The following is a 12,840-nucleotide window of genomic DNA, read 5'->3' as shown; positions in this document are numbered from 1 at the left end:
GAAATAGAACTTCAATCGTGGCTCTGTTTAGTATAGAAATCGAACCATAATCTTGGCTCTATTTAGTACAGAAATCGAACTTCAATCGTGGCTCTATTTAGTACAAAAATCGAACCATAATCTTTGCTCTATTTAGTACAGAAATCGAACTTCAATAGTGGCTCTATTTAATACACAAATCGAACCATAATCTTGGCTCTATTTAGTACAGAAATCGAACTTCAATCGCGGCTCTATTTAGTACAGAAAACTCAAGGATGAGGTTTCAGATAAGATCTGCATAACTTTCAAATAAGTTACTTACATTATTATTGCTGTCATTAGATGGCTTCTTCACCGTAGTGTTTATATCCTTTATAGGCATCCAAAGTTCTTCTGTGGCAAACATGCCACGCGAGTTTGGTTTAAAAAGTTTCGGCTGCAAATAACAAGTCACAGAACCTAAAACAAACAATTTTAAATCATGTTATTAAAAGCTATTCAAAATGCTCTCCGAAATTCACTACTTACCTAAATTTCTTCTCGATTCACTAATTGTCAGTGGCGGTATGGAATCTCTAGGATTAGCATCTTGAGATTTACGTTTAGTTTTCTTATCCTGCTCTTTGGTTTTATTCTCCTTGTCATCGTTGTTGGGTTTTTCGGGAGTAGTTTCAAACATATTTTGCATTATATTTGAACTTTTATCTTTTAGGGAACGATACGTTTTGCTAAAACGATTAAATGACTGAAATTGCAAGTGATTGTTTTAGAAAATATGTATATAATTTGCAAATGTTTTTTAAGTTTGTTTTATTTGTTTTTTATTGTAACCTACCGTTGGCGGTAATTCCAATAATGCATAAACTGTAAAAACCACAAATTGTCCAGCAAATAGTTCTTCAGGCGTAAATTCGTTAACTGCTGCAGATTTGCTGCCACGACGTGATGAATGTTTCAATGAGGGTCTATATGTTGCATGAACAAAAAAATGAAATTGATTGTTAGTTAATAAAAACAAACTGTTGACTGATTTGATTATTTAATAAATATTTTGTGAGATTAAGTTGTTGATAAGTTGTTGATTAAGTTGAGATAAAATGTTGTAATTCAAATTTGAAAATATTTTAACTTTCGTACTGTATTGCGACTTTATTTAGTACAGAAATTAATATGGCATTTAACTGCAATCACGACTTTTTTAGCACAGAATTCGAACTGGCCGTATTTAGTACTGAAGCAGAACTTCATTTAAAAGAGAAACCGGAATGCAATTGGGGACTTATTTAGTACTGAAGCAGAACTACAATCGAGACTGTATTCATCAGAGAAATCGAATTGAAGCGGGCCTTATTTGGTACAGAATCAGGACTACTGAATTCGAACTGCAATCTTGATTCTATTTATTATAGAATTCGAACTGTAATCGTGGTATTACTTAGTACAGAATTCGATCTGCAATCGTGGCTCTACTTAGTACAACAATCATAGTTCTATTCAGTACAGAATTAGTACTGCGATCATGACTCTACTTAGTACAACAATCATAGTTCTATTTAGTACAGAATTAGTACTGCGATCATGGTTCTACTTAGTACAACAATCATAGTTCTATTTAGTACAGAATTAGTACTTCTACTTGCAACCGAAATCGAACTGAAATTGAGTCTCTATTTAGTACAGAAAGCGTACAGCAGTTGTGCACTTTCAGTACAGAAATCCAACTCAATCATCATGACTCTATTTAGTACAAAAATCGAACTGCAATCGTGGCTATATTTAGCACAGAAATCGAACTGAAATCATATAGTACAGATTTTTAACTGCAATCGCGTCTTATTTAGTACAGAAATAGAAGTATAATCGGTAAGTGGTTGAATTAGAGCTCCAGTTATAGTCTCAAATATTAATTAATCGCAGGTCTTTTTGGAGGCCCTCTTCATAATCGTAGTTATGCATCAACTACATCTATTTTTATAGATCTTCCTGTTTCAAACTATGCATCCATTATGTTTATATTTGAAGTTTCAATTGATCAACAATCGAGCATATATTTGAAGTTATAATTGAACAATATAATTTTTAGTTTCAACGTTAATTCACATTTAACATCAAACGTATTTCAATTGTTGGTTGCAATTAATCATTAGTTTCAGTGGAGAAAACAGGTGAACTGTTTGGTATCAATTCTTCTCATGTTGAAAAATCGTTTCGTATTTATTATTTTGTATTATTTATCCTGAAATTATTAACAACCACTTACTTGATAGCTGGTGCCAATGGGAATTTAAATGTTTCATTAAATTTTGGCCATGAATTTGTTTGAATGCTGCTGTCCAAACGTTTATGGCCAGGGAAAAGCTTTACCTGCAAATGAAATCAAAAAGCATAACATAACATCAATAAGGTGTTTGTCTTAGCTAAAAGCTAAAAGCTTTATTTTGTAAATAAACAGCTATGCCACCTACCTTGATCAAATAACCCTGGACAATTTTGAAACCAAATAAAGCCGGCAGATGGCGGGCTGCTATTAAATTTACATGTAGCTCGGGTATAACGGTTTTGGCACCATTATGTTCACTGGCATTGGTCTCTATAGAGATTTGAAAGCCAATTTCTGGCTCTAAATTTTCCGATTGACGTTTCGAGCCTGCAGAACCATTTTGAGATCCAGGTAAAATGGATTTCAATTTATTCATAGAAAATGACATAATGCATAGAGATGTGTGTATAATGAGCGGTGTGGGTGGAGGTGATGCTAGTCAAATATGTTTATTAGAAAAAGAAAAGTCACGTACAACTACATTTATGGAGCTGAAAAAAAAAATTAAATGAAATAATTCTCATTAATTAACATATTTGTTCCAAAGTTCTTTTGTTTTATGGCATGCATGTGCTTGTCATCATCTACAATGTCAATTTAATTAATAATTTTGTTATTATTTAATTAGCAACATTAAGTAAAATGTTTTTTTTTATAAAAGTTATAATTATTTAAATGTTTGTGTGAATAAAGATTTGTTTCTATTTAAAGTGGGGGTTTTCTCTGAATTTGTTATTTCTTAATCTCAAGTATAAATACATACATAGTTTGTGTATAACGTTGACATTTGTTTGGTTGTTTGTGTATTTAATTATTCTATATATTAATACATACATATGTACATACAATTTTTCAAATTTTAAATGCAAATATTAACGCTTACTGGAATTTGTATTAAGAAAAAGCACAACAATTAATGTATGAGAGATGCCAGATCAAGTATTTCGCGGATACAGGGGATGACAAAATGGCCATTTCCCCCCAAAACCGAAAAGTTTTAATATAAACAAGTAAGAGAGCTATATTCGGCTGTGCCGAATCTTATACACCCTTCACCAAATTATACTTCAAAATACAAATTTTAAATATTTTTAGGTAAACAACAAAATTATTTTTTTTTCCAACGTTGTTTTTTTAATTTTTAGGAAAAAAAAATTTTCGAATTTTTATTTTAAATTTTTTTTAATTTAAAATTTTTTTTTTTAAATTTAAAAAAAAAAAAATTTTTTTTGGTAAAAAAAATCGGTGTAAAAAATATTTCTTCCGATTTTGACCCATTGTAGGTCTAACTTACTTATATACGTCGTTGCAAAGGTCTTTCAAATATCTATCATTAGATATCCATATTGTCTATATTAATGACTTAGTAATCCAGATATAGGTCAAAAATAGTTAAAAAATCGAGGTTGTCCTGGTTTTTTCATCATATCTTTAAATAGGAAACTTCTCGAAAGCATGTCTAGCTGAATTATTGAAGATCTTCAGAAAATTTATTTCAACAGACAGACAGACGGACATGGCTTAATCGACTCCGCTATCTATAAGGATCCAGAATATATATACTTTATAGGGTCGGAAAATTATATTGTGGAAATTACAAACGGGATGACAAACTGATAACTACAGTGGTTGACAAAACAATGGAAACTTTTCCAAATATTCCATATGTAGCCCAAAGTTTAAAATATTTTTTTTTAGTATTTTACTTGTATAGTTTTATTTATATAAATTAACTGAAAAACAAACAACATAATTAATTATATTCTGAAAATAGGGAACAAAATTAAAAATATTCACTATTTCGCTACTGACAAAACAATGGAAACTTTTAAACATCTGCAAGAAAGAATTGTAAAACGAAAATAATATTTAAAACAAGTAAGAGTGCTATATTCGGCTGTGCCGAATCTTATATACCCTTCACCAAATTATACTTCAAAATTTTAAATATTTTTAGGTAAACAAAATTTAATTTTTATCAGTTGTTTTTTTAATTTTTTGGAAAAAAAAATTTTTCGATTGTTATTTTAAATTTTTTTTTTTTAAATTTTAAAATTTTTTTTTTTTAAATTTAAAATTTTTTTTTTTTTAAATTTAAAATTTTTTTTTTTTTGTTTTTTCAATTTTTTTTTTTGAAAAAAAAATTCGGGTTAAAATTTTTTTTCTCCCGATTTTGACCCATTGTAGGCCCAACTTACTATGGTCTTATATACGTCGTTGCAAATGTCTTTGAAATATCTATCATTAGATATCCATATTGTCTATATTAATGTCTTAGTAATCCAGATATAGGTAAAAAATAGGTCAAAAATCGAGGTTGTCTTGGTTTTTTCCTCATATCTCAGCCATTTGTGGACCGATTTTGCTGATTTTAAATAGCAAAATTCTCGAAAGCATGTCTGACAGAATTATTGAAGATTTGGATCCCGAAGATATCTGGGGTCTTCAGAAAACTGATTTCAACAGACAGACAGACGGACAGACAGACAGACAGACGGACATGGCTTAATCGACTCCGCTATCTATAAGGATCCAGAATATATATACTTTATAGGGTCGGAAATGAAAAATGTAGAAATTACAAACGGAATGACAAACTTATATATACCCTTCTCACGAAGGTGAAGGGTATAAAAACGATGTAAAAAGCATCCTGTTTACAGTTATTTTATTTTTAAATTCTGGTAATTTTTCACAATTTCTTTTTCTAAGTTTTTCGCATAATTGCTTTTTTTCAAAGTTAACGAAAATGGCTAAAGTTAAGATTTGTGAAGACTTAAAAAATAAAATAATTAACGATTTAAAAGCTGGTTTAAAACAAAAAAGTATCTGTGACAAATATTCAATAAATAAATCAGCAGTTTCAAAAATTATAAAGAAATTCCGTGAGACCGGTTATGTAAAAACTCAACATTTAGGTGGAAGACAAGATAATTTAATAGCGAGAGAGTTCAAGAAATTCCCAAAAATAACTCCTCGAGAGGTTGTTAATAGCCTAAAATTAGAAATAAGTACCCGTCATGTGAAAAAACCACTCATTTCTAAAAAGATCCGTTCTGCTTGTCTACAATTTGCCAGGGATCATTTGAACTGGTCGATACAGAAATGGAATACTGTCCTCTTTACCGACGAATCCAAATACAATTTAAGAGGCAGTGATGGGAGAACATTTGTAAGACAACCAAAGGGAAAATGATTAGATCCAAAGTACACAAATAAGACTATAAAGTTTGGCGGTGGCAATATTTTGGTATGGGGATGTTTTTCAGGGCAAGGTATGGGCCCAATTCATATTATAAAAGATACCATGACAGGTATAGGATACAAAACCATATTAAACGATGTTATGTATCCATACGCTGAGGAAAATATGCCCCTAGTTTGGAGATTCCAACACGACAACGACCCGAAACACACCTCTAGGGTTGTAACCGAGTGGTTACAATCCAACGAGGTACGTGTTTTGAAGTGGCCTGCCCAATCGCCAGATCTCAATCCGATAGAAAATCTATGGGAAATTGTAGATCGTAAAATAAGGACCAAAAATTACACCATGAAGGAAGATTTATCGGAGGCGGTTATAAGGGAATGGTAAAATATTTCAAAGGAGACCATTGACTCTTTAATTGGTTCAATGCATCGTCGATGTGTAGCAGTTATAAAAAAATAAGGGATACCCAACAAAATATTGAGTTATTGCAAAGTTTAGACCATATTTGTTAAAATAATACCTAAGTTTCAATTGTTTTGTCAATGCCGTAACAAAGAAATCTTTTAATTTTGTTTTCTCATTTTTAGAATTTAATTAATTATGTTGTTTGTTTTTCAGTTAATTTATATAAATAAAACTATACAAGTAAAATACTAAAAAAAAAATATTTTAAACTAAGCTAAAATTATTGCGATTTGTAAGCCGAGTAAACCTAAGCACAATCCTAGTAGTTATAGACCTATAAGTTTATTAAGTAACTTAGGAAAATTATACGAAAAGGTTATTCAAAATCGTATCTGGAGTTTTATTGAAAATACGTCAATAATAGCTAAACAGCAATTTGGGTTCAAAAAACAACACAGTGCAGTACACCAAGTTAATCGCATTACAAACATAATAAAGTCTAATAAACGAAAGAAACAATCTACAGGTCTGATAATTTTAGACATAGAAAAAGCATTTGATACTGTTTGGCACAACGGATTAATATATAAATTGCTCCAGGCTAATATTCCTAAATATTTGTGCATGATTATAGCTGATTTTCTTACGGAAAGAACATTTGTAGTTGCTGTGAATAGTACATTATCCTCCCCCAAATTAATCACAGCAGGCTTATCACAAGGTTCAATATTATCTCCTATATTGTACTCAATTTATACTTCAGATTTTTCTCCACCCTCGTACTTGAATGTTGCATACTATGCAGATGATACCGCCCTCATAACGTCTAGCAAACTCACGAAGGCACTACTAACTAAAATGGAAAAAGGATTTGATGCTTTTAGAAAATATTTTTATAAGTGGAAAATAAAAATAAATCCTAATAAAACACAGGCAATTATATTTCCCTACAACAATTCTCCCAAAAGACTACCAAACCGTCAGTTACGATTTCAAAATGAGAGCCTTATTATTCAAAATGATGTTAAATATCTTGGCATGTGCCTCGACAAGAAACTTAATTTTGTAAAACACATCGAAGAAATTTGCAAAAAATCTCTTAAAACTATCAGAGCTTTGTTGCCAATACTAAGTAACCGCTCAACACTTAACGCAAAAAACAAAAATTTAATATTTAAAAGTGTGATTAGACCAACCTTGACATATGCAAGTCCCATTTGGTATAAAGCTGCAAAAACTCATCTCAGAAAACTTCAGATAATTCAAAACAAATGTCTAAAGATCATAAATAACAAACATTGGAGATACTCTACGCAACTTCTTCACATCGAAACGGGTTATGAACTAATTGTTGATTTCATAAAAAGACTAAACAGTAAATATTATACAAACATAGCAAATTCTTCTTATCAACTGATAAGGGAATGTAGAGAATCGGCTTGAGTGCACCTTAAAACATAATTCACCAAATCGAAAATGATATGTATATAATTTATTATCTTATGATAATTCTATTGTATACATATATATTTTCTAAATATATTTGTAATTTTTTATCATATAAAGGTTTTCCTATTTTTCCTTTAAGTAATGTTATAAAGTAGAAAATAACTGTTAAGATCAACCAAAAATATAATTCGTTGTAGTATATAAATAAAATCTCGAAAATTGTAAATATATATATAAATAAAACTGTAAATAAAGATGATGATTTAAAAAAAAAAATTATGTCCTTTGTTTTTTGTTAAATTAATAAAAATACTACATAAATGTTAAAATTTTTTAAAAAATTATTTCAGATTTTAGGCCACTAATGAAATATTTGGAAAAGTTTTCATTGTTTTGTCAACCACTGTATATACCCTTCTCACGAAGGTAAAGGGTATAAAAAAAGAAAAAAGGATCAGCGCCTGAGTAGGGCTGATCTATGAATTGATCTTAAACTATTGAATTTTTTAAAACAAACAAAATGTAATATATTCTAGGTCTTCACTACTTTATTAAATTATTTATTTCTTACTAGATTCGAAATGAATTTTCATTAATCTGGCCACAATAACGACATTTAAGTTTAATTATCACTCTCCCTTTAGCTCGTTATCGCACAACAAGCTCTCTGTCTCTTATCAATTTATTTACATTACTCGATAATTTGTTGATTAAAGTTCATGTAAAGTATATAAAAAAAACTCACATAATAAGCTGTTAATATATTCCCTTTACTCTGTTTGCTCTCTCCCTGAAACTATTTAAATACTCATTGTTAATTTCATGATTAAAGTTCATGTGTCTCGAGATCTGTTAATGAATAATACAAAAAGAAAAAAAAAACTTAAAATGAACTAAATTTTATTTAGCTGTTAAATTAACACCTCGATCCTCTCTCTTTTTCCCTTTCCAAAACCTAAACTCGCTAACAAAAGTTTTTCTCATTGATTAAGTAAATTTTTTGTGCAGGTTTCTTAAAAACAAAAAAAATACTTCATTATTTGACCTTAATAGTTGTTGTACAATGAACTATATTCAATAGATTTCAGTTGTTTTAAAAGTGGATGGATGCTGTCTTTTTGCAACACTAAAGTGCATATTGCATTTTTGTAGCGTTATTTGTCTTCTTGCATGTACGTCAGTCTGTCCCGCGCACGCTTTGTAGTGTCTCATGTTTTAAGGTGTGCTCTGTTGGATGACGGAGATGGTGATGATGAGGATGATGATTGTGTTGCTGTTGATTTGTTATGATCATTTGTTACGTCTTCTCTAAGTTATTTTGTTGTTGCTTTTTATTATTTTCTACTTCATACATACATACATACATACATACATACATATTTCTTATTGAGGTTCATTGCACATGTCATGAGAGAACAATTAGATACAGGGTATAGAAAGAACACAATGATAGCCACAAGCAGCAGTAAAAGTAGAAAACCGAAAAGTTTTCATATAAAAAAGAAGAAAATGTAGACCAAATGTTGATTAAAGAACATTTTTGAACTGGATCTGCACCTGATTGGGTGTATGACTTAAAAATGCGAGATTTTTTTTTAAATTTTTAGCTATTATTTTGAAGAATTTTTTGTACAGCATAAATTTATTCAAAGTATTGGCCATTGTTAGCTATGACCTTTTCCCATCTTTTTTGCAACATATGGATTCCGAGCCAAATGAACTGCTCATCTTTTGAGGACAAGAACGAATCAAGCAAATCGGATACTCTGTACAGAAGTGAAGAGTATACCAGAGAGAGCGTGCTGCATCGATCAAAACTAACAGTATTCGAGTTTAAGTTATTAAAATGGGCCATACAAATGTTCCAGGGGCGATATGGGGGCTTAAAGTAGGGTACCTTCGACATGTAAAATTTTTAAACACGTGCCATTTTTTGTTTCCCATCCGATTTAAAAGATTTTAATATTTTTGAAAACTTGCTTGCGTGTGCTATTTATCTCTTCTAATTTTCGAGTTATAGGCATTTAAAAATCTAAATTTTAAAATTTGGCCATACCTTGGCTCGCTCTATTAAAAATATAGGGCGTAATTTTGGACCGAATGGACTCGATTTTATGTATGTTAGACAACTAAATTAGTAATAATATACAAAAGATTTGATTTGAATATCTAATATAGATCCAAAAATAAACGATTTTCAATTTAAATATTAAAAAAATAGTAGATTTTTGCTGTTTTTTGGGAGAAAAGGTGACTTAACTCTTTTTTTATTAAAAAAAAAAATACTTTCTTTAAGAACATAAAACAGTTTAATGTTTTTCTGTAAGGTATCTTTACAGAGAACATTTTGATATAAAAATCATGTCCTATTCTTCGAATATTTCGCCCCTACGCCCTTTGGAATTTGACCTATTTTTTTATCAAATTGTAATTTGTACCAACATTTTAATAGGATTGCAACTATAAGGAACAATTTGATCCACATTTATTCCGAATTAATTTTTATACCCTACACCACCATAGTGGGAAGGGTATTATGCGTTTGTAGATGTTTGTAACGCCCAAAAACATTAGTCTAACACCCACCTTAAAATATACCGATCGACTTGTAATCACTTTCTGAGTCGATTAAACGATGTCCGTCCGTCTGGCTGGTTGTCTGTCCATGTAAACCTTATGCGCAAAGTACAGGTCGCAATTTTGAAGATATTTTGATCAAATTTGGTACATATTATTTTTTCGGCACAATGACCAAGCCTATTGAAACTGGCTGAAATCGGTCCATTATTTCACCTAACCCCCATACAAATGTCCTTCCGAAATTGGACTTTATCGGTCATAAATGTTTAATTTATATATGTATCTACACAAATTTCGCTCCAAATAAGTTTCATATATACAAAATTCATGTCACCAAATTTTGTTACGATCGGTCCATAATTAGTTATAGCTCTCATATAGACCCGCTTCAAAAAATAACTTTAACGTGCATAAATCTCTTAAAAATTTTGGTATACACACAAAAGTCAACATAATTTCATGGTGATCGGAGCATAATTGGTCATAATTCCCATATAAGGCCCACTTCCGAAAATCACTCAAAAATATAAATTATTGATATTTTAAAAGAAAAATGTTTTTGCTCTTTTACTTAGTGTAGGGTATTATATGGTCGGGCTTGACCGACCATACTTTCTTACTTGTTTTTTGTTTAGATAAATTAATGTTTGGTCTCACAAAAAAAAATTCATGTCAATATCTCAATTAGATTCAAAAATGTAAGTCCCCGTCTTTCAAAAATATTACACTTTTTCATATATTAATGTGACATACAGGTATGTTCTGCAAATCACATTTTATAAAAGTGGTTTGAAATCACATAAAAGGTGTTCTGAGCACATAATTTTGTGATTTTAAAACGTTCAACAAAGTCACTAATGTTTTCAAGTCACTTGGTTATTTCTGCGGCTATTGCATGGAAAATATTAAAATAAATTATTTAAATAAATTAAACAATATGTTCTTTATTAATTTTCTTATAGAATTAATTATTTTATTAAAAAAACACTTAAAATTTAATAAAAATCTAGAGACACCTTTTCTGCTGTAAAAAGTTTATTTGCTTTTGTGATTTCTTTTGTGGTTTCAGGTTTGTTTTCAGTTGTCAGCTGTTTATGATTTTCGAAAATACATGGAAGCTGGCCAGACTAAAATTTTTTAATGTTTGTCTAAAATATGTTCAATATCTTTAAATTAATTATAGAATTCGTCATAAAATTTGTAATATTTGTTAGATTATATTATAAGTTATCAATATGCGCCATAGTTTATGCAAAATTTTTATAAAATGTAATTCCATTCTTTTTAATTCCATTAAAGATATAACAGAAGCTCCAGGCTTTTTTTATTTTCACTTTAATATTTCTACAAAATTATTTGCAAAACAAAACATTTAAAATAAACGAATCAGCTGTTTTCTTGTGCTTTCGAAAATTTAAAATCACACCGAAAAATACAATAACAGTGTGATTTACAGAACTGGCACAAATCACACGTGTGATTTTAAAACGGTATGTGATTTGAAATCACGTGGATTACAGAACATACCTGATAACCAGGGAAACCGCAAATATGCTCTAAAAAAAGCGCTTTAAATATGCAGTAAAAACTTCAAAATATGCTCTTAAAATTTAAAAAATATGCTCTTAAAAAACAAACTTTTACATAATTTTTAACCAAAAAATATACTTTTATTTAAAAAAATCAATACAATTAATTTCTAAAAAGGTAAGGTAACATAAAATAAACAAAAATAACATGAACTAAAACAAGTATAACAAAAAATAAATACAACATAAAAACTATAGGAACTTAAGCTATGATGATATTTATATATGATGATATTTTATATAAATATAAAGTCACTTCTTCAATTAAGGTTATTATTGCAATAAATTACAAAATATTTACTTAAATTTTCAAATAAAAATCGTTGTCTATTGGATCTGAAAACATTTTTATACATAGAAAATGTTCTTTCGACATCAACTGATGTTTTAGGAGCAAATTTAAAAGACAATATTTCTTTAACACTGAGAACGGTAAAGTTTGAATTAGAACTAAATTTTGATATTTAGATGGCGCTATTATTAAAATAGTGCTTATTTTATATTAAAACAAGTAAGAGAGCTATATTCGGCTGTGCTGAATCTTATATACCCTTCACCAAATTATACTTCAAAATAAAAAATTTTAATATTTTTAGGTGAACAAAAATTTTTTTTTTCAGTTGTTTAATTTTTTGGAAAAAATTTTTCGAATTGTTTTTTTAAAAGTGTTTTTTTTTACTTTTTTTAAATTTAATTTTTTTTTAAATTTTAATAACAAAATTTTTTGGTGAAAACCTATTTATTTTTCAATTTTGAATTTTAAACAAAGGAAGTAAAAAGCTGTACACAATGGCGAAAAATAAGTAAGACAAAATTTGTTTTTGATAAAGTCAAAATATGCTATTAAACAGTAAAATATGCTCTAAAAACGCAAAAATATGACATAAATATGCTTTTAAAACAAATATATGCAAAAATATGCATTTAAGGATAAAATATGCAAAAATATGCACTAACAAATCGATGCCAAAATTCTTAAATAGTTCTGAAACGTGTAAATATCTTATCCATGTGCTCATTAGACTCATCAGAAAAAACATGCATTTGCATATTTTGGTTTCCCTGCTGATAACTAATATCTTTAACTCTAGTGTAAATCAAATACTGTTTTTTCTACTTTAAAGTTTTTTAGGATAAATTTTACTAACCATGACTAATAGCAGCTTTATATTCATGATTCAATAATTCTTACTTAATCACTGATTAATTATCTTTCAGTATACACTTATCCATTTATCAATTCAAGGGATGCTAAGTACTAACTTATAGTGAACTTTGAGAAATTCTTAGGGAGAAGGGGGAAC

General features: G+C 29.2%; 1 protein-coding gene across 4 annotated transcripts in view; it reads right to left on the bottom strand.

Annotated features, from left to right (window-relative positions):
- The window catches only part of LOC135953730 (uncharacterized), a 32,214-nt gene that overhangs the window by 1,829 nt on the left and 17,545 nt on the right, over window positions 1–12,840 (bottom strand). For all 4 annotated transcript variants that reach the window (XM_065503711.1, XM_065503708.1, XM_065503712.1 and 1 more), the window contains exons 2-6: window positions 2,448–2,793; window positions 2,243–2,346; window positions 818–947; window positions 511–727; window positions 305–441 (exon numbers count right to left, since the gene is read on the bottom strand). In XM_065503711.1, coding sequence (XP_065359783.1) covers window positions 305–441; window positions 511–727; window positions 818–947; window positions 2,243–2,346; window positions 2,448–2,690 — 831 coding nt within the window. In that variant the 5' untranslated portion in view covers window positions 2,691–2,793. The remainder of the gene's footprint in view (window positions 1–304; window positions 442–510; window positions 728–817; window positions 948–2,242; window positions 2,347–2,447; window positions 2,794–12,840) is intronic.

This window comes from Calliphora vicina, chromosome 3 (genome assembly GCF_958450345.1).
Source record: "Calliphora vicina chromosome 3, idCalVici1.1, whole genome shotgun sequence".
NCBI classification, from domain to species: domain Eukaryota; kingdom Metazoa; phylum Arthropoda; class Insecta; order Diptera; family Calliphoridae; genus Calliphora; species Calliphora vicina.
This window is presented reverse-complemented; position numbering and strand designations above follow the sequence as displayed.